Source organism: Schistocerca nitens, chromosome 6, assembly GCF_023898315.1.
Source record: "Schistocerca nitens isolate TAMUIC-IGC-003100 chromosome 6, iqSchNite1.1, whole genome shotgun sequence".
In the NCBI taxonomy this organism is placed as follows: Eukaryota; Metazoa; Arthropoda; class Insecta; order Orthoptera; family Acrididae; genus Schistocerca; species Schistocerca nitens.
Window position 1 is genome coordinate 519,777,493 of NC_064619.1, and position 24,368 is coordinate 519,801,860.

Below are 24,368 nucleotides of genomic sequence, written 5' to 3' on the forward strand. Positions count from 1 at the left end.
GCCTAACAGCCACTTTGAGGATGCATGAGCTTTTATCACTTTAAATTTCTGACCATGCAAATAACAACAAAAATAAGAAATTCCCCATATTGCTGCTAACATCTCTTTCATTTGTAGAGTAATTTCACTGAGTCCTTGCCATTGCAACACTCACTAAAGCACTGTTACTTGAATAGCAGGAAAGTATGTATTCCTTCTTGAAATCAGGGAATGATAACACAGGATCTGATCTCAGCTTTTTCTTATATTTCTGAACCACCTCCCGACACACTGTTGTCCATTGAAACTTAACTCCCTTTCAAAGTAACTGATTTAGTGGTTGTGTAGTTTCAGCAAATCTCTTTACAGATTTATAGTAATAGGTGTATAAGCCAAGAAATGATTGCAACTGTTTGTGTTGTTTGTGCTGTTGCAAAATCACACATAGCTGACGTGAGATGAGGATCTGTCCTTGCTCACTCTTGACTGATGATATGTTTCACATTATTAACTTTCGTTTGAGCAAAATGACACTTCTCTGTGCTAAGTGTAAGATGTGCTGTCCTCAAGTCTACAAAATGCTTCATTCAAGCACTTAATATTATCCTTACATTTCTGGAAAAAGTTGTTATATCATCTTCGGTTTTAACCCACAAAGTACTCTGTCTAACAAATGTTGAAAAGTGGAAGGAACATTTTTTTATCCAGATGGCATCCTGCAGTATTCATAATGACCTGAGAGTGCTGTGAATGCTGTTTTAGGCCTGTCTTCTGGACACACTTCAAATTGGTGATAAGCACTTCTAAGGTCCATTGTCGAAAAATATTTACATTGCTGCAAGTTGTCTAATGTTTTCAAGATGTTCAGGACTGGATACAGATTTGTTATGGTGCGTGCATTTGGGAAACTGTAGTCACAACAGAATCTGTACTTCTTCATTCCATTGCATGATTTTTTTGATACAGTGGCAATATTGGTTGACTTGGGCTATTGCTATGTTTGATAATGCATTCAGTTAGCTGTTGATGTATAAATTCATTAAGCAGTAGTTGCAAGTGCTTTGCTGTTTTATATGGCTTCTTGTAGATTCGAGCATTATTGTCTGTTGGAATGTGATGTTGGGTGATGGGCGTTAATGGCAATGGACTGCCTGAGTCAACCAAGTCTTGAGTGTTCTAACAATAGTCTTTACATGACGTCCTGTCCACTGTCTTTCAAGTGATGAACCTTGGCACATAATACAGATGCATTAATGGTTTGCTTGAGGCTGTGATCATCTGTTGATTTATCAATATTATCCTCATCCTTTTTGAATATCTCTAAAGTTGTTACTATTAATCTCTTCGGGAGACTTGCGTTGTCCATCCCAAAATCATCCAGACTCACTGCCATTTATGTTGCTTACACATGCTATGCTTCTGCATATAAAATGTGCCTTTCATCTAATGCTTTATTGTTCTGCAGTTACTGAATCACACATAATTCTCATTGTAGTGAGTTGTCATTTACAGTTACCCATATCAACTTTCCTGCACCTGCAGTTAGTTTGACATGTGAAACTATCTTTGATACACACATTGGCAGTTCAGTTGGTGACACCTCAGCAATTGGTGTACCTTGTGACATTGAAACATTTGCACCTGGTGCACCTATTGGAAGTAAGTTCATGCTAAGTCCAACCATGCGCTGGTAAAGAATAGTTTTGGTATGATGCCTATCCAGGAAGTCAAGTCCGAGACTCACTGAATATCCGTCCCTGTTGGTAACAGTTCCATGTGCTCATGAAATCCTTTAGTTTCTGTCTTAATAAAGCTGAGCGGTGTTGTCCTTGGTGACTCCACATCATTAGTTCCTACTCCACATAATCTCTACCTTGGAGTGTTTAGCTGCCTCCTGCCTATGAGATCCAGACTAATGACTGACACATGTGCACTAGTGTCTACCAGAAATTTATGTTCCCTCTCTTATAATAAGCTCATCAAGCAGCTATCCATATCTGCACATGTTTTTTAAGGATTATAGTTGACTGAGAATGTTTCCTGATGGACAAAACATTCTGTTAACCTTGTTTCATCTGACCAATTACTCAGTTTGTATGTATATAAAACATTATTTACGTATATTGTTACATCCTCTGTTTTACCCGAGGAGGTGTTATTATGTTAGCTTGTGAAGGATCTGCTGAAGAGGGGGTTCGCTCACTACTTCCGTAACGTCATGTGAACCCAAGTGTGACTATTGGGAAGCTTGCAAAGCTTCTGTGTGCCTACTTAACTCGTCATGATTCAACTTCAGCTGAGTATTATCCTCTAACAATTTTGATACATGCTCTGTCAGAGCGACAGTATCGTTCGTATTAGCTAATTGTGTTTCTGGCATCTTTGTGCAATCTATCACTACTTTTACACTTACAAAACTACTACAAACAGAACACTCCCTCTTTTAAAAGCAGCAGCAAAACTCAACAGACAGAGTCACACCCAAAAGTCATACAGATAACCTAATTAATCCTTATGTTTGATCATTGCCCAGCGACACTTGGTACAATTGTGTGCTACATGACTGTAACGACTATGAGTGCTGCAAGTTACTGGTACAGTTATACTGCAGGTACATTATGTGCAGTTAAATTACAGCTCTTACATCTCATGGGTACCAAACTTTCCCTACAGTTCTGTCTAAATAGTGACATATCTACAGCTTCTTCAGGTCTCATGAAAATCACTTTCCTCATTGCATAAAAATCTCTATGTCCAATCCTTGGCATAAGAACAGAATAAAAATGGTAGTAGAAAATGTTCTTTGGTTTCATTGTGATGTGATCAGAGCTGAGGCATATGGAAACCATTTGAGACATTCGGGAGGACGGTTCAATCCCGCGTCCGGCCATCCTGATTTAGGTTTTCCGTGATTTCCCTAAATCACTCCAGGTAAATGCCGGGATGCTTCCTCTGAAAGGGCATGGCCGACTTCCTTCCCCATCCTTCCCTAATCCGATGAGACCGATGACCACGCTGTCTGGTCTCCTTCCCCAAAACCAACCAACCAACCATCAAATGGGTGTTGCTAATGCTGCAACACTCTCTCCTGGTTCATCTGTAATGATGTCAGTGTCCTATTGATGTCACCAAAGAACCACTTCTCATGCAAAATTGTAGGGGTGCCAAGCAGAGATGCTTCTAGATTGTCAGGATGGTGTTGTGGAATCTGCATAGTGTCTTTCGGCACTAATAAAACATAGTGATCAAGTCAACATTTATTCATTCAGATTTACAGTCTTGTGTCTTCTCGTCAACCTGGCTGGTGTCTTGTGCAAGTGACACAGTGAAATTCTACTGACTCCCACTGTTGGCTCAGCTGGCTGGTCACTAAGACCACGTGTTCGAGCAATTTGCCAAAGTTTTGTGGGCTACTGTCAGACAGTCTGTAGGTGAAGCTGTAACGTGTGTGTGTGCCTCACACTGTTAGAGCATTCCCAACCCCACTATGGAAGATGATGATGACTTGCAATGATCCATCAGGATATACTGCGCTACCAGAAGTCATGCAGGCAGCCAATCCTGGCTCCTCTGACAGATAGACCCTGGCAGCAGTGATGATCAGGAACAGAGGAACTGGGTGGCACTCTCACGCAGCAGTGATGACAGTGTTAGTGTGACGAGCACCCTGAGGTATACTGGTGTTGGAGAGCCATCAGTCTTCCCATTAGCAATGTGATAGGTGGGTGCCAATGCGAAATCTCATGAGTGGCAGGTTGTGGTTACTTGGATGTGGTCATGTCGGGAATGACAAGCAGCATGTTCATGAGAAGTGCTGGAACATCTAACACGTGGACGTCACTACACCATAATAATTGTTGAATGGAGTGCTTCGGTACAAACACCATCAATCCTAATGACCAACTGAATTCAGAACTGGAGAACTGTGGTATTTATAGATATGTGTGGGTGGTAATTTTGCGAGGCTCTGTTCAATGTGACCAAATGTGGTGCACTTCTTTACTAGTGATCAGCAGTCCTCGTTCCACTGTGTTTGCTTAACAATTTGTTAGAAGCTGTTAATGCGCTGTCAAGTCTCTGAAAGGTATTATCATGTTCGAGCTAAAGCTTTTTGTTTCATTTAAGAAGAGCTACCAAATTTCTCTCTCCCTCCCTCCCTCCGTCTTTCTCTTTCTGTCTCCCAGTGGATGTTTTGCTGAGTATGTAATTTGTGCCTGACCATTGGCGCTGATATAGCAACGTGTGGTCATGTATGTGACCGACTTACAGTGCTGAGTGTTTCTTTCTGCTGCATACCTGGGTCTCCACCTTTGCCAGGTATTGCTTGTGGCTGTGCTAGCTGAACTTAATAATAATATAAAAAAAAAATTCCCCCCTTTCTACTGTGTGGTATAACACATACTTTCTTAATGTACAACTTTACTGAGTGGTATCCTAATACTGCTGCAAATTATTTTGTTGATAAAAATGGAAGATATAGAACAACAGATGAGGGAAGTGAATAGATCACATGGTGAAGCAGAGAAGTGAGCTAATGTTCAGTGTATACAAAAATCATAATTAAATCGGTTTTGATTGATTTCTTGATACCCATTGAGTGAACACTAAATTTTGCAGTTTTAAATTTAGTTCACTGGCCCAAAGAAAGCAGGTGTTGACAGATGTGAAAATTACCAAACTATCAGTTTAATAAGTCACAGCTGCAAAATACTAACGCAAATTATTTACAGACGAATGGAAAAACTGGTAGAAGCCGACCTCGGGGAAGATCAGTTTGGATTCTGTAGAAATAGTGGAACATGTGAGGCAATACTGACCTTACGACTTATCTTAGAAGAAAGATTAAGGAAAGGCAAACCTACGTTTCTAGCATTTGTAGACTTAGAGAAAGCTTTTGAAAATATTGACTGGAATACTCTCTTTCAAATTCTAAAGGTGGCAGGGGTAAAATACAGGGAGTGAAAGGCTATTTACAATTTGTACAGAAACCAGATGGCAGTTATAAGAGTCGAGGGGCATGAAAGGGAAGCAGTGGTTGGGAAGGGAGTGAGAAAGGGTTGTAGCCTCTCCCCGATGTTATTCAATCTGTATATTGAGCAAGCAGTAAAGGAAACAAAAGAAAAATTCGGAGTAGGTATTAAAATCCATGGAGAAGAAATAAAAACTTTGAGGTTCGCTGATGACATTGTAATTCTGTCAGAGACAGCAAAGGATTTGGAAGAGCAGTTGAACGGAATGGACAGTGTCTTGAAAGGAGGATATAAGATGAACATCAACAAAAGCAAAACGAGGATAATGGAATGTAGTCGAATTAAGTCGGGTGATGCTGAGGGAATTAGATTAGGAAATGAGACACTTAAAGTAGTAAAGGAGTTTTGCTGTTTGGGGAGCAAAATAACTGATGATGGTCGAAGTAGAGAGGATATAAAATGTAGACTGGCAATGGGAAGGAAAGCGTTTCTGAAGAAGAGAAATTTGTTAACATAGAGTATAGATTTAAGTGTCAGGAAGTCGTTTCTGAAAGTATTTGTATGGAGTGTAGCCATGTATGGAAGTGAAACATGGACAATAAATAGTTTAGACAAGAAGAGAATAGAAGCTTTCGAAATGTGGTGCTACAGAAGAATGTTGAAGATTAGGTGGGTAGATCATGTAACTAATGAGGAGGTATTGAATAGGATTGGGGAGAAGAGAAGTTTGTGGCACAAATTGACTAGAAGAAGGGATTGGTTGGTAGGACATGTTTTGAGGCATCAAGGGATTACAAATTTAGCATTGGAGGGCAGCGTGGAGGGTAAAAATCGTAAAGGGAGACCAAGAGATGAATATTCTAAGCAGATTCAGAAGGATGTAGGTTGCAGTAGGTACTGGGAGATGAAGGAGCTTGCACAGGATAGATTAGCATGGAGAGCTGCATCAAACCAGTCTCAGGACTGAAGACCACAACAACAACAACAACAACTGGCCTAAAATGTGGCAAGGGCAAGCTGATAAATGAGAAGTAATGGCTTCATCAGGAGAGAACCAACAGCTCTTAAGTTCTTTGTAAAATGCATTTTAATCATCAGCTGTTTTATTTGACCTGTGTTTCATCTACTGGTTTCAGACATAGACTATCATCACTAGACATTAGGCAAAACAGGTCAGTTAAAAACATCTCATTTTCCTTTTAAGCTGATACACCATCAAAGTTGTCAGAGAGAAACCAAACAACCGTTATAACCAGTCCTCGAAATACTGATAATTTGTATTGCTTTGTATCTGTGTAGTGATGATGGTCTATGATCGAAACTGCTATATGATATATAGGTTAAATAAAACAGCTGATGGTTAAAATGCGTTGTATAAAATAAATAAATAAATAAAAGAGAGGTATGATTGTAATCCCAAAAGTAAGGTCACCTATTTTTTTGTAAGTACATAGACCTGTTTATTTCTACAATGGTTTACATCAGTTTACAGCTTGAACATTTAGCTATTTTTCGACACAATCACCATTTATGTTGATGCATTTTTGTAGACACTGTGGCAGTTTTTGTATGCCCGTGTCATACCAGATCACCGCCATCCTGTTCAGAAAGTTATGAACCTCTTCTTTCACCTCGTCATTGGAGCTGAATCGCTGGGACCACAATTAATGCTGGTAGGTACTGTGAGACTCTGAAAAAACTCAAACGGGCAATTCAGAACCAGAGAAGAGGAATGTTGAGCAAGGGTGAACACATTCTCCACGACAACACTCGCCCTCACATCGCTCGGCAAACCATTGCTCTCTTGCAACAGTTTCAGTGGAACATAATCACCCACCCACCCTGTAGTCCAGACTTGGCTCCCAGTGACTATCACCTGTTCCCCAGGTTAAAAGAACATTTGGCCGGAAAGCGATTCAGCTAAATGTAAACTGATGTAAACCATTGTATGAATAGACAGGTCTATGTACTTACAAAAAAAAATAGGAGACCTTACTTTTGGGATTACCCTCGTAACTTGAATTCTATCCATCATAATGGTAGAATTATGTCTAATGTATTTTCCATTTACTTGAGTAGTTGGGATGTTTTGAGATTATTTTCTGTCCTTTATTAAGAAATACTCACAAGGAACATTGCTGTATTGCAATGTTTCATTGTATGAAAATGAACAAGAAGAAATGATAGAATTACTCTCCAAAACTTGTAATTAATTTCTGCTTTTGTGACAGTAGTTAATGGTATGAGACTGAGAACCATAAGGCCCAAAGCACAGACAAAAAGTCTTGAGAAAAATAGATTTTTGTGAAAATCAAATTTGTAGACAAACCACCAATGTCATAGGTCTAAATTGTTTTATCCTAGTCTCAACATCCTTTATTTACTATGAAAGATAATGTACCCACTTCATGTTATGAAATATTAATTAATATTTAAGATTATATTTAATGTTAATTCAAAAAATTATTATGAAGAACAGATACTAAACACATCATATACACAATTATGACAGAGTAACAGACTTACAATTTGTGATTTTTAGCTCCTAAGGAAATGAATATCCAAGAAATTGGTAAGGCAACTTTTCATGAAAGTTCATATGAACAATGTGGGCTTATAGATCTAGATAAAATTGTTTCACACAGATGTCGGGAGCATGCAAACATGCTGCAATGACAGCGTGCTGTAGGCCCTTACAATTCTCAGTGCCTAATATGTTTTGTGTATTGATTTATATTCATGAGAAGAAATATTTGTTTTCTTGTTATCTGTCATGGATTGTTTTAATAATAATTCAGATGAGGAGAAGCTGACAAAAAGAAGTATCTCTTACAAAAGTGGGCTCAAACAACTTCAACGAAAATTATGCCCCCGAATTCCTGATCCAAGAGGCAACGACGATACCAGATACCAAGATAGAGCTGAACTAAGACGCTGTACTGTTGGATCTCAGAATGAAAATGAAAAGACATATACTGCCTCTTTGGATGAGTGAGTAAATTAATGCAGGTCTTCCTAATATCTTAAGTAGTTTTTGTTAATTAGTTAAGCGTTTCTTGGAACGGAACTAGAATATATGGCAAATTTCCAAAATTTATTTTAATTAACTAGAAATAATTGTCATTAATGTAGTCATCAATCCACCTTCCTATAAAATTATCTTCATCTCTTTGGGATATTATTTCACACTCCTGATTCCCCTGCACACCTGTTAGTCACCCACAAAAAACTTAACGTTTATTATACAGTCAACCTTCGACTGGAGTAGCTGCACCACATTCTCTGCATGACTCTGCATTCCCAAAAATGAGAAATAACATCCCTCCTAATCTTCCTGAGCTAGAACTGTTCTACCCTTGCAACTGTGTAGTATCCTGTGCATTATGATACATTGACAGGAAAATTGGTGTAATGATAAGGTGTTCTAATTAAAATTTTTCTTGGTTACTGTAAAACTAAAAACGAATGTCAGTATACTATTTATACTCCTGATCCCTTGCCCCATGTGTGTACTTCCAAACCCTATACCTCAACTCCTACCAATACCTGTGCCCTGTCCTTGCCCCCACCCCAACCTTACCCCCACCACTGCTGGGGAGTTTGGAAAAAGGAAAAATGCCTGGAGATGATGGTGTTTCAGAAATAACCATTGAAGGCAAAGTAACTCATAAGGAACTTGCAATATAATTTATAGAATATCTGTTGAAGAAGACTAGTTTCCAAAAGTGAAATAATGCTTTAATTATTATACTTCATAAGAAAGAGTACAGACAAAACATAAGAAAACCACAGATTTCTTTGTGTTACACAAGATACTGATTTAAGTTATCACTAGACAGCTAGACATAAATCTTTAAATATTAATCAACAAAGTAACAAGAAGGCTTTATAAATGAATACAGAACAGTGGGTCATTAGCAAGTTATAAAAATTATAGAATAGAGCTATGAATATGAGTAACACTACATACCTGGGATTCATAGTTTTTGTCTCAGTTTCAAAAACTTGCAATATAATTTATAGAATGTCTGTTGAAGAAGACTAGTTTCCAAAAGTGAAATAATGCTTTAATTATTATACTTCATAAGAAAGAGTACAGAGAAAACATAAGAAAACCACAGACTTCATTGTGTTACGCAAGATACTGATTTATCACTAGCCAGCTAGACAAAAATCATTAAATATAAATCAGCAAAGAAACAAGCAGGCTTTATAAATGAATACAGAATGGTGGGTCATTAGCAAGTTGTAAAAATTATAGAATAGAGCTATGAGTATGAGTTACACTACATACCTGGGATTTATAGTTTATGTCTCAGTTTCAAAAACACTCTAATATCAGCCCTTGAGAAACAAGGCATTTATTCAACTTATGTTACCAAATGAGGTGGTGCAGTGGTTAGAACACTGGACTCATATTTAGGAGGCCACTGGTTCAAATCTCTGTCTGGCCATCCAGATTTAAGTTTTCCATTATTTCTCTAAATCACTCCAGGAAAATGCCAGGATGGTTAATTTGAAAGGGCATGGCCGATTTCCATCCCCATCTTTCAAACAATCCCAGCTTGTGTTCCATCTCAAATGATCTTGATGCTGACAGGATGTTAAACAGTATTCTTCCATTCCTTCTTTCTATGAACCTGTGTTAGTATACTGAAGAGTGTATACATTGCTGCAATTTCCATTAGATCTAAACAACTTAGTGACAAACTGGAGGCAAGGAGATTTCATATCACCAGAACTCTTATCACCATTTATGGAGTAATTTTCTAATACATAAACTGAGAAAACACTGAATATGTATGTTCATGGAACATATTTGTACCACCTGCATTTTTCCAGTTACATTGTACTGTATGCCTTTGGGGCAGAAAAACTTCAGCAACAAGTGTATAAATTAAGAGCAAATTTTTGAACAGACTTGAATGTCAGTTACAACAAGACTTAAATAATTTATTACAAACATATCAAAGGAATTGTTCAGGTTAACAATGAAGTCATACGACTAGTTGGTGAGTTTAGGGAACTGAAGTAATGACTGTATGAACAGGAAAATATGTAACCAGAAGACTAAAAATAGCTTAAAGTATTTTTTGTAATTTAAAACAATTGTCATTTTTATAGTTCAGTTTCAGTTGCACATTTTTAATTACATCGCATGTTTTGGTCTGTCTGGATCATCTTGAGATTTAAAACAAAGCAAAATTAAATACCTACCATCTAATATTTTACAGTAAGTAGGAAAGAATTGTACTTAAATTTAGAATTTACCTAAGCAGTTGCGTCAGAAATCCATTTTGTCTGTGTCAGAACTATGTAACAGAATACTGTGTTTTGCAACTGCTGTTAATGTTTTAAATTGGTATCTTGTGGAGGTGGGGGAGTGGGAAGGAGGAAAAGGGAAAGGGAACAGAGAAGGATGATTGGGAGAGGGGAAGGGAAGCAGGGAGAGGGAGTGATGGGGATGTTGTGAGTTTAACAAGAGAGGGGCCTTATGTAAAATAATAAAGAAGTATAATTATGTAAAAAAAATTCTCATTAAAATGTTAGTAGTGGAGAACAATGGGTGCGTAATCTGCAAATGGCATAAAATAGTAAAAATATGTTTATCATCTTTATGCTGAAGAATAAATGACAATTGTTTTAAATATCAATACTGTTTTTGGTAAGTTAGACAGAGTTCACTAAACATACTTTTGCAATATGTGTGAAATGAAAGTTTACAGTGAGTATGTGTATTAATCAGTTTTGAATTATGAGTATGAACTTATGGACTTGAACAACAAAAATTTTTAAAAACTGAGAATCGTAGAATGAACAGTTTGGTAGATGAGTATTGGGAGTTATTAGAAGAGACAGGAAAACATACAAATGGGTCAGTGGATATTTGTAATTAAGACTGTATTAAAAATGGAGGTGAGTGTGACATGTAACCAGGTGAATGGATGGTAGATGAACTGATGGAGTTCTTTGCTGGACTTCAAGAGTTAGGGAAAGATCTAGATGATAGCCCAATGGGAGGTAGATGGACGACTTAAGAAAACATGCAATAGCAATACGAATAAACTAGAATCACTATTTGTGCACCGTAAGAAAACTGTTGATGAAGTTGCTCATGGGTGTAACTGAACTGATAGAAATCAAGTCACTTAGACTGCTGTTGATAACTTCTTTGTGCTGCCAGTGTTAGGAGTGCATTTATATCTGCAAAAGCAGAAGGGACATGCTGCATTAACAGTTTCCATAGTGTTGTATGTGACTTAGTTTGAAACTGTATGATTTACTGATATTTTAGATGCATTAAACACTTCCTTGTTTGCTAGTTAAAGTTGTTCAGGAAAGCATTTGATACCAGTCATTGCGTTTTTATTCAATCAATTCAACTACTCCCATCTGCCACCTTGCTGGTAGTCTTCTTATAGAGTGGGCACATTCCAGTTCTCATAATTATCAAGGAGGGTATGTTAGTGTTAGTTGTAATTAGTCATTGGTATATTTAGAAGTGGCATACAGTGGATGCTTCTGCTTTTTAATAACATGACTAATTTCACATCACTGAAGGCTCTCCTTTATGATGGCATATAAAGAAGACAATGAATGAATGAATGACCAATGTCCTTGCCATGTATCCATGCATACCATTATACACTGCTGTCAATATTGGCACATTGCCCATTGTTACCGATGATTATGATGATGATGATGATGATGATGATGATGATGATGCTCTGACCTCATAGAGGCAAAGGAGATACCCTCAAAACACTATTAAGAAGAATTGTTTATTTTGTTCATCTGCTAACATAGCATATAAACAGAGAGGTATTATCCAGCTTCTTAATGGTTATTTTAGCAAATATGAAATAAATTGATGACTCATAATACTTCTACTGTCATTTTGGCTACACGAATGAATATACATTCATGAGCCAAAACATTATGTCCACCTGCTTAATAGCATGGTAACGCAACTTTGAAATACAATGCAGCAACAATTCTGTGTGTATTCAACAAATCCTTAGTAGGTGCCCGAAGGCATGTGCACAAGATACACAAGTTACACAGTTTCTCTAAGTCATGGGCTGATGCTTTGTAGATGCGAAGCTGGCACCCAATAATGTAGGTGAATCATGTCTTATAATAGCAGATTCATATGCCATCATCCCGACAAACAGCTGTTTGATACGTGCACTACACCACGATCAGAGGCCACTGTGTCCATTATATTGTGCTATTCAGGATATTCACCTGAGCCTTGAATATATCCTATCAGGTTCAAATCAGACAACATCAAAGTGGGTTTACAGTATTCTCTGTAAACCACTGTAGCATGATTCTGATTTTGTGACATGGACAGTTAGACTGCTGGTAGATGCTATTGCTGTCGGGGAAGACATCAAACATGAAGGGGTGCAGGTGGTCTGCAGTAATGTTCACTTTGTCCACAGCTACTGTGGTGCCTTCAGTGACTACAACAGACCCTGTGGAAGCTCAGTGAATGTCCTGAATAAAACAATACTGGACACACTGGCCTCTGATCGTGGTGTAGTGCATGTTTCAAACAGCTGTTTGCCTGGATGATGGCATATGAGTCTGCTATTATAGGACGTGATTCATCTGATCATACAACACCAGAACAATGTGCTCTGAAATACTTGTGCCCACACCAGAATTCTACTTTGTTTTTAGATCTGCTATCAGTGCCATGTGTACTATTTTACAGAGTGGGCAAACCTCTGACCTGAAATTTTCTCTGATGAGGTGTGGAAGTCCAACATCTTGTCACCTCTTCTTGGTTTCACCATTCCTCAACCAGTTTCCTTTTATGCTGATTACACTGTCACCAGAACAGCAGACCATCTTCGCAGTTCTAAAAGACTGATTTCATAGGGTTCCCTATTTGCAGCCTGTACAGTTGTTAGAGTGATTCCCCATTCATCTCTGGTTCACATATATACTTTCCTTAATGCTTTTTGTGCCTGCAATGTCACCAGGTGGCATTCGTTATCGCTGTGGTTAGTGACTATAACATTTTTCTCAGATATATATGTAGGTATAAAATTAAATTTTTAGTTTCCTCTCCATTGCTTGTTTTATTTTTACAGGCCAATTAAATCAGATAATAAGGGCTTCAAACTATTATCAAAAATGGGTTGGACTGAAGGAGAGTCTCTGGGAAAAGAGAAGGCTGGAAGCACGGAACCAGTGAGTATGCTGTTCTCTTCAATGTGGAGCATGCAATGTTAATAAAGTGTTATTACCACTTGGGTTTCTCTGTGTAGATAGGTTTGTGAAGTACTTTCTGGCAGACAATGCATGGATGAGGAACAAATATTGTGGAACAAAAAACAGTAGCTCATAATTTTAATGTCAGTGATCTTGTAATGTAATGAACAATCTGTCCAGATGACAAATCTTATTTATGTTTATGGTATGGTTAACTGGTTTCAGTTGTACATAGACCATTTTCAGACCATTAATGTCTCCATTGGTGATTCATGGAGTCAATGCGTGGAGCTGTTGTAAGTGCAAGAAGCACCCTTTGTAAATTGATGGGGAGGGGTTTTTGTAAGCAAGACATGAAGACAGAATGAGATTTTCACTCTGCAGCGGAGTGTGCGCTGATATGAAACTTCCTGGCAGATTAAAACTGTGTGCCGGACCGAGACTCGAACTCGGGACCTTTGCCTTTCGCGGGCAAGTGCTCTACCAACTGAGCTACCCAAGCACGACTCACGCCCCATCCTCACAGCACTTGCCCGCGAAAGGCAAAGGTCCCGAGTTCGAGTCTCGGTCCGGCACACAGTTTTAATCTGCCAGGAAGTTTCAAGACATGAAGACATTTACCAAGTAGTGTCACTGGCAGAACTGAAAGTTTTTGTTTCTTCTCTCTGGATGTTAATATTCTTTCCAGATTTTTCCTTGGTTTCCTCTGCTGCTTGCTCAATGTAGTGATTGAATGACATCAGTGATTTGTTAGAATCATCTCTCTCTCTCTCTCTCTCTCGTCTCAACTACTGCTTCCCTTCCATGGTCTTTGACACTTATGCAGTCTGGTTTCTTTGCAAGTTGTAAATAAACTTTCCCTCTCTGTATTTGATCCCTACTACCTGCAGAATTTCAAAGAATGTATTCCAGTCAACCTCGTGAAAAGCTTTCGCTTAATTCACATGTACTATATATGTAGGTTTGTTTTTCTTCTAAGATAAGTCATAGGGTAAGTATCACATCGCATGTTCCTACTGTTGTGTCATCTGTTGGTATGAGTTAGCTTGGCTGACTATGACCACTCCAAAACAAAACATCAATAAGTGCAGAATAATGAATTATGTATGTAAGTTTGATCACTGTGATTTCACTCCAGCAGTGTCTCTGATACATTTATCATTGCATTGTCTTTTAAACATTAATAACATTTTGCAAGGTGCATAGTAGTGCCATTCTCAGTCTTGCACCAACATACGAGAGTGGAACTTGGTGAGTGGCATCTCAAGATGTGCAGACAAATACAGTTGACTGCAGTGAGTGGAAGCAAAGATGGTGTTCTCTGGTGGTGGAGACAGTGGGTGCTGTAGATAGCACAGCTAGTGGTGGCACCTGCTGGTGACCTGTTTGAATGTTGCATATTCTATGGAGGTAGGGCAGCATGTGGTGCAGTCAATATGGACACTGTTGATACCACATTTCTCCCCCCCCCCCCCCTCCCGCCCCGCTCTCCCCCTCAAAATTGCACACCACTGGCACGTAGCATGGATGCAGGTGATGACGTAGGGTAGGTTGAACAATAGTGCAGCTGAAGCAGTACAGTGTGGCATGATGACAAATGGGACTATCCCACCTGCATCTTCACATTTGCATTGTGAACCACTGGGAACATCTGCCAAGAAACCAGAGGTGGGACATCCATCCAATGGCAGAGGTTGGTGCAGTGGTGGTGCTGCCGGTATGTGTAGCAATGTCAGTGTTGAGGATACTGAAGGCTGTGCTGCTGATGCAGGCTCGATGTCCATGACTGTTGTCCCTGAGAATGATTACAGATATAGGGCCTGTGGCAGTGGCTGCTTAGGCGGACAGCTGTTGGCCTCCATGGAAAAGTCTCACTCTCTTTTAATACAAAAATAATGTTTCCAAGAACGGGTACGTGACACAGCTAAATTCATAAAGCACTTGAAAAGTAATATGATATTTAAGTACAATCGCGAATAGAAGACGAGTCTCATTTCCAAACAGAAGATATATTTTTCCTTTCATTAATAGGAAACATTAAATAAGTGCTTTCCCTGTAGTCTAGAAGACAACCATCTTCATAAAGAAAGCATACAAAGAACATTAAACATTTACAGACGAACTTGTCATACTTTTCACTTGTTTGCAACAGAAACAAAAATTATAGTTATTGTTGATCAGCAGTAAATCACTAACGCGTTCCGGATGTAATTGGCTGCGGCGATTTGTTAGTAACATGCCAGCTTTACTAAAGCATCTTTCTCTTGGTGCGCTTGTTGCTGGGATACAAAAAATTGCAACTGCAGCCAGGCCTGGCAGATCTGTTTCATGTCTGCTCCAGCTCTTTAAGATGTGATCATCATCTCCGCAGTGCATCAAAATGTAGAGATCTACTTCATCTGCTGCAGATGATCTGTTGTTTCTCCATTCCTTGAAACGATCTCTCTTTCTGGGTGGTGATGACACAGTACTTGAAGGATCTATGATAAAAAACAAAAGAGACAAGTAATACAGAACTGGCGTGGAAATCATCGAAACGTTCCCCTAAAAATGAGGTGTTTTACGTTAATGAAATATTATATGAATTATAACATTCCCGTTTCTCTATAATATACTATCCACTAACTATGCAAAAACGATTATGTTAATGATTGCATATTGTACCTGCATAAGTAGCACACATTTGTCGCACATTGCTAAGAATTTCCTGCTTTTCATTTATTTCAAGCATATTAAGATCATGGAAAGACGGCCGCAGAAACGTAGCAATTTTATGTCTGGAAGTGATCACAATCTTCTCACAAACGAAAGTCAAGGCTCGATTTTTCCGATGACATTGTAATTCTGTCAGAGACAGCAAAGGACTTGGAAGAACAGTTGAACGGAATGGACAGTGTGTTGAAAGGAGGGTATAAGATGAACATCAACAAAAGCAAAACAAGGATAATGAAATGTAGTCAAATTAAGTCGGGTGATGCTGAGGGAATTAGATTAGGAAATGAGACACTTAAAGTAGTAAAGGAGTTTTGCTATTTGGGGAGCAAAATAACTGATGATGGTCGAAGTAGAGAGGATATAAAATGTAGACTGGCAATGGCAAGGAAAGCGTTTCTGAATAAGAGAAATTTGTTAACTTTGAGTATTGATTTAAATGTCAGGAAGTCGTTTCTCAGAGTATTTGTTTGGAGTGCAGCCATGTATGGAAGTGAAATATGGGCGATAAATAGTTTAGACAAGAAGAGAATAGAAGCTTTTGAAATGTGGTGCTACAGAAGAATGCTTAAGATTAGATGGGTAGATCACATAACTAATGAGGAGGTATTGAATAGAAGTGGGGAGAAGAGAAATTTGTGGCACAACTTGACTAGAAGAAGGGATCGGTTGGTAGGACATGTTCTGAGGCATCAAGGGATCACCAATTTAGTACAGGAGGACAGCGTGGAGGGTAAAAATCGTAGAGGGAGACCAAGAGATGAATACACTAAGCAGATTCAGAAGGATGTAGGCTGCAGTAGGCACTGGGAGATGAAGAAGCTTGCACAGGATAGAGTAGCATGGAGAGCTGCATCAAACCAGTCTCAGGACTGAAGACCACAACAACAAACAATGTACCTCCTGTTAAAAAATACATATCTGTTAGTACACATCTATTACACTAGTTAATTATAAATCTATTGCGTATCATAATGAAACAGTGCCTTTCACTGCAGTAATTATTCACCTGACAGTCAGTGTCACTGACACTGCAGACTTGTTGCAGTTTGTGAAACCAAAGAAGAACTAACTGAATTGTCGGTTCTTTTTGGCCTTCTAATTCATCTGTGGCCTCTTTAAGTGGTCTCAGAAAATGCACAATTTTTCCTGCAAGCTCATTATCATATCCTTGCAATCTGTAAGCGGAGTCCTTTTCCGCCAACAAAGCAGCAACTTCGTTATACTGGGTGTGTAAGGTTTCCAGCATAGTGTGCAAGCTGTTGCAGCATGTGCAGACCTCTTGTTTCAATGATGGTGTCAAAGACGAGCAGAGGCCACTTTTCTTAATGTACCTTACCATGCATTTTGCTATATTTATTGTTGATGCAATGTTGGGGGCGGATATAACAAGAAGTTATCTTCATCGAAAGTATGGATAAGTGCTGTGTTTATACAATGAGCAGCACAAGAAATTCTTTTGTGATTTTCCAAAGCCTTTATTACATTGGCACCCTGGTCAGAGACAAAAACAAAACTGTGCAACATGTCCGGTGAAATGTCCCAATCAGCCATCCTCTCTTCACTTTCTTTCATAATATTTACTCCCGTCTTCTTAACATCCGGGAATATTGTTGTAAATAAAACATTGTTCACAAGAGACCAATTTCTGTTAATGTAATGTGTTGTAAACGTCAAATAGTGCACCTGATTATGCGAATCAGTCCACATATCAACTGTCGCAGCACATGTTTTATTAATAACTTCCGCAATAACAGAAGGATTGCATCAGCTTGTTCTTTGACATGTCTGTTTATAGTAGAGGGATGCGGCATGACATCAGCCACGTTAACTTCTCCATAATGCGCACCTAGATGTATTAGTTCTTGGCCTAATTCTCTGAAAACTTCACCGGAAACAACATTAAAACGCCTCATATCTTTAGTACACATTGCAACACACTTTTCTGTAATACTATTTTTTATTACTGCCGGTATCCCTGAAGGGCTGTATCTTTATGAGGTTTCTTGCAACTGTGTTTCTTTAAATGAGTGGTTCCCGACTGGAAGTACAATAATGTGGAGCAATTTATGCACAATACGTACTCAGTAGACGCACTGTTTTCATCTACAATCAACAGAAATTTACTCCATACTCGGCTGTTTAGACCTTCCCATTTCTTCAATGTGTAAACATTGGTTTCAATCTTATGTCTTACTGCACTGGCTTCCTCGCTGCATGATAACAGAGAGAGACACACCACAAACGAAAAGCCCGTACTGGCTGCAGTCTCACACGGATAATGACACGTGTAATGAGTTTGGAGTTACGTGCTACGTATTCGGTCACGGCATCTATGCTCAGTCACTAGAACTAGTGCGGTCAGCCTATCCAGTTAGGGTGTGCTCGCCCCATCCCGTATTTTGTGCTCGCTTACTCGGTCATTCAGGACTCTACCAAGAGATCAGCCAGCTAGAAGAGGCGTCTGGCCGTGGATGCCAGAGCAGCAGCTCTGTATCCTTCTGTGCGGTGCACTGAATTGCTGTTTGCTGGCAGTGCGCCACCTTATAAAGCCCGTTGGCAGATATATCTGCCGGACCTATTTGCCATCACATGCCTGGCATAGCTAAGTAGTTTCTAGACTAGCTGCAACCTCTGGTGAAGCTGTTCTGCAGGCTCCGGAAAAGGGTAGTGGTCCCTGGTGGCCATTGGTGGACACCTGGTGATGTTTTGTGGCTGCCAGCAAGTCTTTGTTTTGACAACACAGACGACATAGGCATCCCATGATGGTTGGACGTAAAGTGGGATGCCGATGCAGTAGGTGCTACAATATCCGAAGCGTGTAGCCACAGTACAAAGTGTCATGAAAAGGCAGAATATGAAAGGTGCTGAGAAACAATAACAAATCATTTTCCATCTAATACAAAGCACAAAGTTTTGACATCAGACCCTTGGAAGAGCAAATGAAACATTCAGCTTTTTGAGGAGAAGAGTGGAGCTGTTTGAACATGTTGAATCCCATTTTGTTGAAAATTGTTGAAATTCCAATGAATAAAACTGCAGACCATTGTCCAAAATGATGGTTTGAGACAAACTTTCTAAACAAAAGACAGAAGTGGGTGTTTTGATAATGCTAGTGCTAGTTGTCAAATTCATTGGAATGACAAATGGATGTTTTCACACCCATAGAGTCCTGACTGATGGGTATGAAACTCATTGAAATGTGACAAGACAGCTGATCATCTGAGAAGACATTTATCATTGAAATACACTGAGAAAGTCTGCAATCACGTAGACAAATGGCTATTTATTGTTTGCATCAGTGATAATTACCCATCATGTGTTCCAGAAAGGACCAGCAAAATTAGTATGATTGTGTTACGAAGGATCATCAGGTTGAGGCAAACTAAAAAATTCTTGGTACAGGGGTGCTTGGTTTGTCTGTGCATGCATGACAGCTGGCAGTCATCTGTTCAGTCTGCTTATGTGCAACACACACTAGCCACTAGGTTTAATGATTCCCCAATATCCTCTATGTAACAGTCAAAAAACAGTTTGCTGCAGTGATGTGGGAATCATGACTCACACTTGTTCATTAGGATTATGCAATAAAATAAAACCATTCTGTAGAGGAAGGCTGTTGCGTTGTGCATAATATTTGCACACTGTTGTTGTTGTTGTTGTTGTTGTGGTCTTCAGTCCTGAGACTGGTTTGATGCAGCACACCATGCTACCCTATCCTGTGCAAGCTTCTTCATCTCCCAGTACCTACTGCAAACTACATGCTTCTGAATCTGCTTAGTGTATTCATCTCTTGGTCTCCCTCTACGATTTTTACCCTCCACACTGCCCTCCAATGCTACCAACCAGTCCCTTCTTCTTGTCAAGTTGTGCCACAAACTCCTCTTCTTCCCAATTCTATTCAATACCTCCTCATTAGTTATGTGATCTACCCATATAATCTTCAGCATTCTTCTGTAGCACCACATTTGCACACTAGTGCATCTAAAACTTGGTTTTGATTACAGGACCAACCTGTCTGAATTTACGGGGGTGTGAAAACTTCAGAGCCTTTTAAAGGAAACAAACATTATTAATGTTCTACATTTTTATTCTTTATGTCTACACATTTACAGCCCTCTGCCATTAGAAAGCTGCAAATTGTAGCATGTAACATGATGATATGTAATATAACTATGTCACTGTTTGAGACATGGCATTTTATAATCGAATTTTTGAATTCAAAGAGTTTGTCCACACATTGTGCAACCTCTCCTTCATCATGACAGTGGTAGATCACACGAGTGCTGCAGCATCTGCAACAATCTGACACCTTGGGTTAACTGTCATTGATTGTCCTCCATAAAGTCCTGACTTGGCTCCATCCAATTTTCATTTGTTTCCAAAACTTAAAGAACATCTTCAAGGACTTCACTTTGATAGTGATGAAGTGGTGCAAGCAGAGTTGAGGTGATGGTTCCATCAACAGAGTCAAATAATCTGCAGTAATGGTATCAACAAACTGGTCTCTCATTGGGACAAATTTGTTTGTCACCAGGATGATCATGTTGAGAAATAAATGTGTAGACAAGAGGAATAAAGATGTAGAATGTTAATAATGTTTGTTTTATTCAGAAAGCTTTAAGAGTTTTCATATAAACGATTCAGAGACATTACTTTTCAGCATGCCCTCATAGCACTTGAACAATTGTAGCAATTGATCTTTTGTGATCTGCCAATAATCAATGGGGAAAGCTTGCAATTATTGTGACGCAGGTTGATCAATTTGAAGACAAGAAACTTCTGATGCCTTAAATTCTGTATTAGTTCCCATAGGTAAGCGAGACAGTGTGTGTGCATTTGCATGCTGTACTGTCTGTAGAGGGATATAAGGAATTTCATGTTGATAATTTGAAAGAAGAAATGGCCAATTTTCCAGCTTATGTGCTGTATGATCAGACACATTTTTTGTCGGATGAAAAGAGCAGTCAACGGCTTATAGTAAGTCACGAGAAAAATTTTTTCTGAGATGAAAATGTTAAATGATGGCTAAGGCTTCCTTTTCTAGGAGATGCTACTTGTCTTGGGCCTAGGTCAGTGCCTTAGATGCAAATGATATGTGGTGTTCAGTGTTTCCAACCTTGCGAGGTAAAATTGCTCTATTCTATGTGATGACGCATCAACTGCAAACACTATCAGTTTCTGTGGATCATAATGAATAAGACATGGACAACTAAGCAAACTTGAAAAGAGATACAAAATTTTTGATGTGCTGTTCCGATGTTTGTCCAGAGAGCCGTGTAGATACTGTGGTTTGCTATAGTCTTACTGGCAGTCCAGTTAAATGTTGTGCCTTCTGCAGAAAGGTGGGTGGCATGCCATGTGTGTCCAACATACAAACCATCAACACTGCACCTACATTTCTGCAGAATCCAGACTGAGTTTACCTGAGGCTGGCATCTGTAAATTCTTCTCTAAGTATTTTGTCAGTATTTTGCAACCATGACAGGGTGTATACAACCTGGGACAACCGGGAGTTCTGGGAAAAACCTGGAAATTTTTTCATCCTGGAGAAAACCGGGAAAATCTGGGAATATTTTAGAATTCTGGAAATTTTTCATTGTTTTAGTTTTTGGTTACATTTTTGTAACTTTGACTAGTAAGAACCAATACTCTAACAAAGAATGTTAATGTATCTTGCTACTGCAGCAATAAAACACGAATGAGAGAAAAAAACTAAAATAAAACCTAAGTTGCAATGGAAATGCACCATATACAGGACCAAAAAACAGTGCTCTCATACAAGCGTCTGCGAACAGCAAAATGTGTCAAAGGCTTTAGGAAGACTATGCAATGTTTCATAACAACAAATTGCCTCCAATGAGCATGACGTCACAACTGTTTACATTAGATTCACCCATAAAATCACAGGAGAACTGCCGGATGTCAGTAACGTTACTGACATCTGGCAGTTCTCCTGTGTTTTTATGGAACAATCAGTACACCGGGAAGGCTTTAAACATTACATTAGATTCATTTGAGCGGTTGCGAGTGAGCTTATGCGCATGTGCAGTTGAGTCACGTATGAGTAGTACCTTCTCCCGCTTCTGGCTACAGAAGTGTGGCAGTTAGCTGTATAAGCAATAGCAGCAAGCAGCCAGATGCCATCCGGAAAAATTTTACTGGTGCACCTAAGCTGGCAGATTCATGTATGCGCAACAGGCCCGGAACTAGGGGGCGGGGGCAAACCAGAGTATCTATCTGTCCTGGGCGGCAGTTTCAGGGGGGGGGGGGGGGGCACCAAATTCATATTTTTGAGGAAAAAGACCTTGTTTCATAAAATGCCTAGCATCCAGCGCACGTTATTTTGAGCACATCCCTGTTGGTTTTTGAACATTTTTGATCAAATTCTAAGTTGATTTGTGAATGAATCGTAAGTCGATTTTTGAATGCGTGCATAGTGTACGTGATGTCTCTGCCATTGGAATCCCCGTCGCATCTAGAAATAAACTTTCCTGCATACAAAAGGGCACGGGTCTATACGAGCTGAGCGAATAAGGCCAGAAGGGTGAATGACAATCGCTGTTTATGTGGTTGACTGGGTTTGCAAATGATCAGCGTTGTTATAATTACAAAATTCCACAGATTCAGACTACCAGAGTGGAAATGAATGACTAACAGGAATAACAGGCAACTAAGATTATGTATTGTCCTCTCCGTGTATCCTTAGAAAATCAAATTTTGACAGAAAATTTTTGGCCAGACCAGTACTCTTCTAAGGTCCAGTTACACAGTCCCCAGCTAGCAGCCACTAAAGTTCTATTTTGGAAGTAGTGTGGAAAATGCGTTGTACGAACACTTAATAACGCTTAACCGAAGAACAAATGCGGGATAACTAAACCGGTGATTGTGGCAGGGTTAGTGAAGTTAACCAGAGAATAAATTTTGACACTGGCAGGAATAGTTACAGAATTGGTGATGACAAGATGGTTTGTTAGAACGAGGAAGGAGAAGAAATGGAGACTCTCACAAATTACGGAAGAATATAACGATTCCAAATTTATATAAAAATTTCGTACTACTACTTTTGGATTTCATGCTTCTGTAGCTAGAGAGTATGAATGAAATGTGAAACTATTTCCTAACATAAAACTTTTTGCTTGTAGTAGGCCTAATAGGCATTCGATATTGTACTTTGTGAATTATATTCTGTCGTGTTATAAAAATGACCATTTGTGCCAAAACAGTCTCGTTTATTTGGTGTGTGTAACAATTGCTGCAATATTAAGCAGGCCTATTTCATTTTATCTAGCAGACTATTTGGGTACTATTTGTATTAACAACTTTTCTGTGTTTTTTTCATGTAGCAAAATGTTGACGAACTTTGATGGCGTAATAGATTCTTTCCCAGAAAGGAAAGTACGCCATATAAAGCTGTGACAAGATTAGAGAGAAAAAAAAGCTAGGACTTAAGGATTGAAGAAATGTGTACTGTCTTGCTTGTCTCTTGTCTTTACTCATTTTATGTATCCTAGATTTAATTTTATGTCACACAGAACAGCAAGTTATTAGCTAAAAGGCAGTAAAGACTGAAAATTTTCTGAAGAGTTCTTGTCCTCCCCGTTACAAATAATCCCATATACTACTTATTGTGAGTTTTTTTTTAAGAGGGGCAGGATGTCAAACCAGTCGACTGGGAGCGGGAGACGCATCACAGGACATTTTAATTTCCACTGGCCTGAATTTAGTTTTATGGCACCCATTACAAAATATTACACATTTGAATTCCACAGAGTGAAATACAGAGATGTGTGATGGAAGAATTCTGTGAAGAGGTGTGGCACTGCACTTTGGCACACTTAAGAAGACCAAATAACATGTCTTACGTTCCCTCGATTATATATGTTTTGTGTATCAGACTCTTCAGCAAGATGTGCGCTACAATATGAAGATATTCTTGAAAAGACGATTTTTTAAATTTTTGGCATCCTACCTCAAACGCTCGAGGGAGGGGGAGCGCCACTATCTAATATTGGCCCGGTTCGGAAATAACGTAGATCCGGACCTGATGCACAGAGCAGTCTGAGTTGTAATGAGGAGGAGGTAGTCTCCACATGACCCTTGTTTACGTTAAGTGATTTTGCTGTTTCCTCTTCGTTTATTGCTCTGACGTCAAATGAAAACAAAACAGATTTCTGTGGTTGGGAGCTATCAAGAGAACTAAAATGTTGTTGTTGTTGTGGTCTTCAGTCCTGAGACTTGTTTGATGCAGCTCTCCATGCTACTCTATCCTGCGCAAGCTTCTTCATCTCCCAGTACCTACTGCAACCTACATCCTTCTGAATCTGCTTGGTGTATTCATCTCTTGGTCTCCCTCTACGATTTTTACCCTCCACGCTGCCCTCCAATACTAAATTGGTGATCCCTTGACGCCTCAGTACATGTCCTACCAACTGATCCCTTCTTCTAGTCAAGTTGTGCCACAAACTTCTCTTCTCCCCA

General features: G+C 39.2%; 1 protein-coding gene across 2 annotated transcripts in view; it reads left to right on the forward strand.

Moving 5' to 3' along the window:
• Nucleotides 1-24,368, forward strand: part of LOC126263007 (angiogenic factor with G patch and FHA domains 1) — a 291,119-nt gene that overhangs the window by 64,932 nt on the left and 201,819 nt on the right. For both annotated transcript variants that reach the window (XM_049959971.1, XM_049959969.1), the window contains exons 7-8: nt 7,748-7,940; nt 13,055-13,154. In XM_049959971.1, coding sequence (XP_049815928.1) covers nt 7,748-7,940; nt 13,055-13,154 — 293 coding nt within the window. The remainder of the gene's footprint in view (nt 1-7,747; nt 7,941-13,054; nt 13,155-24,368) is intronic.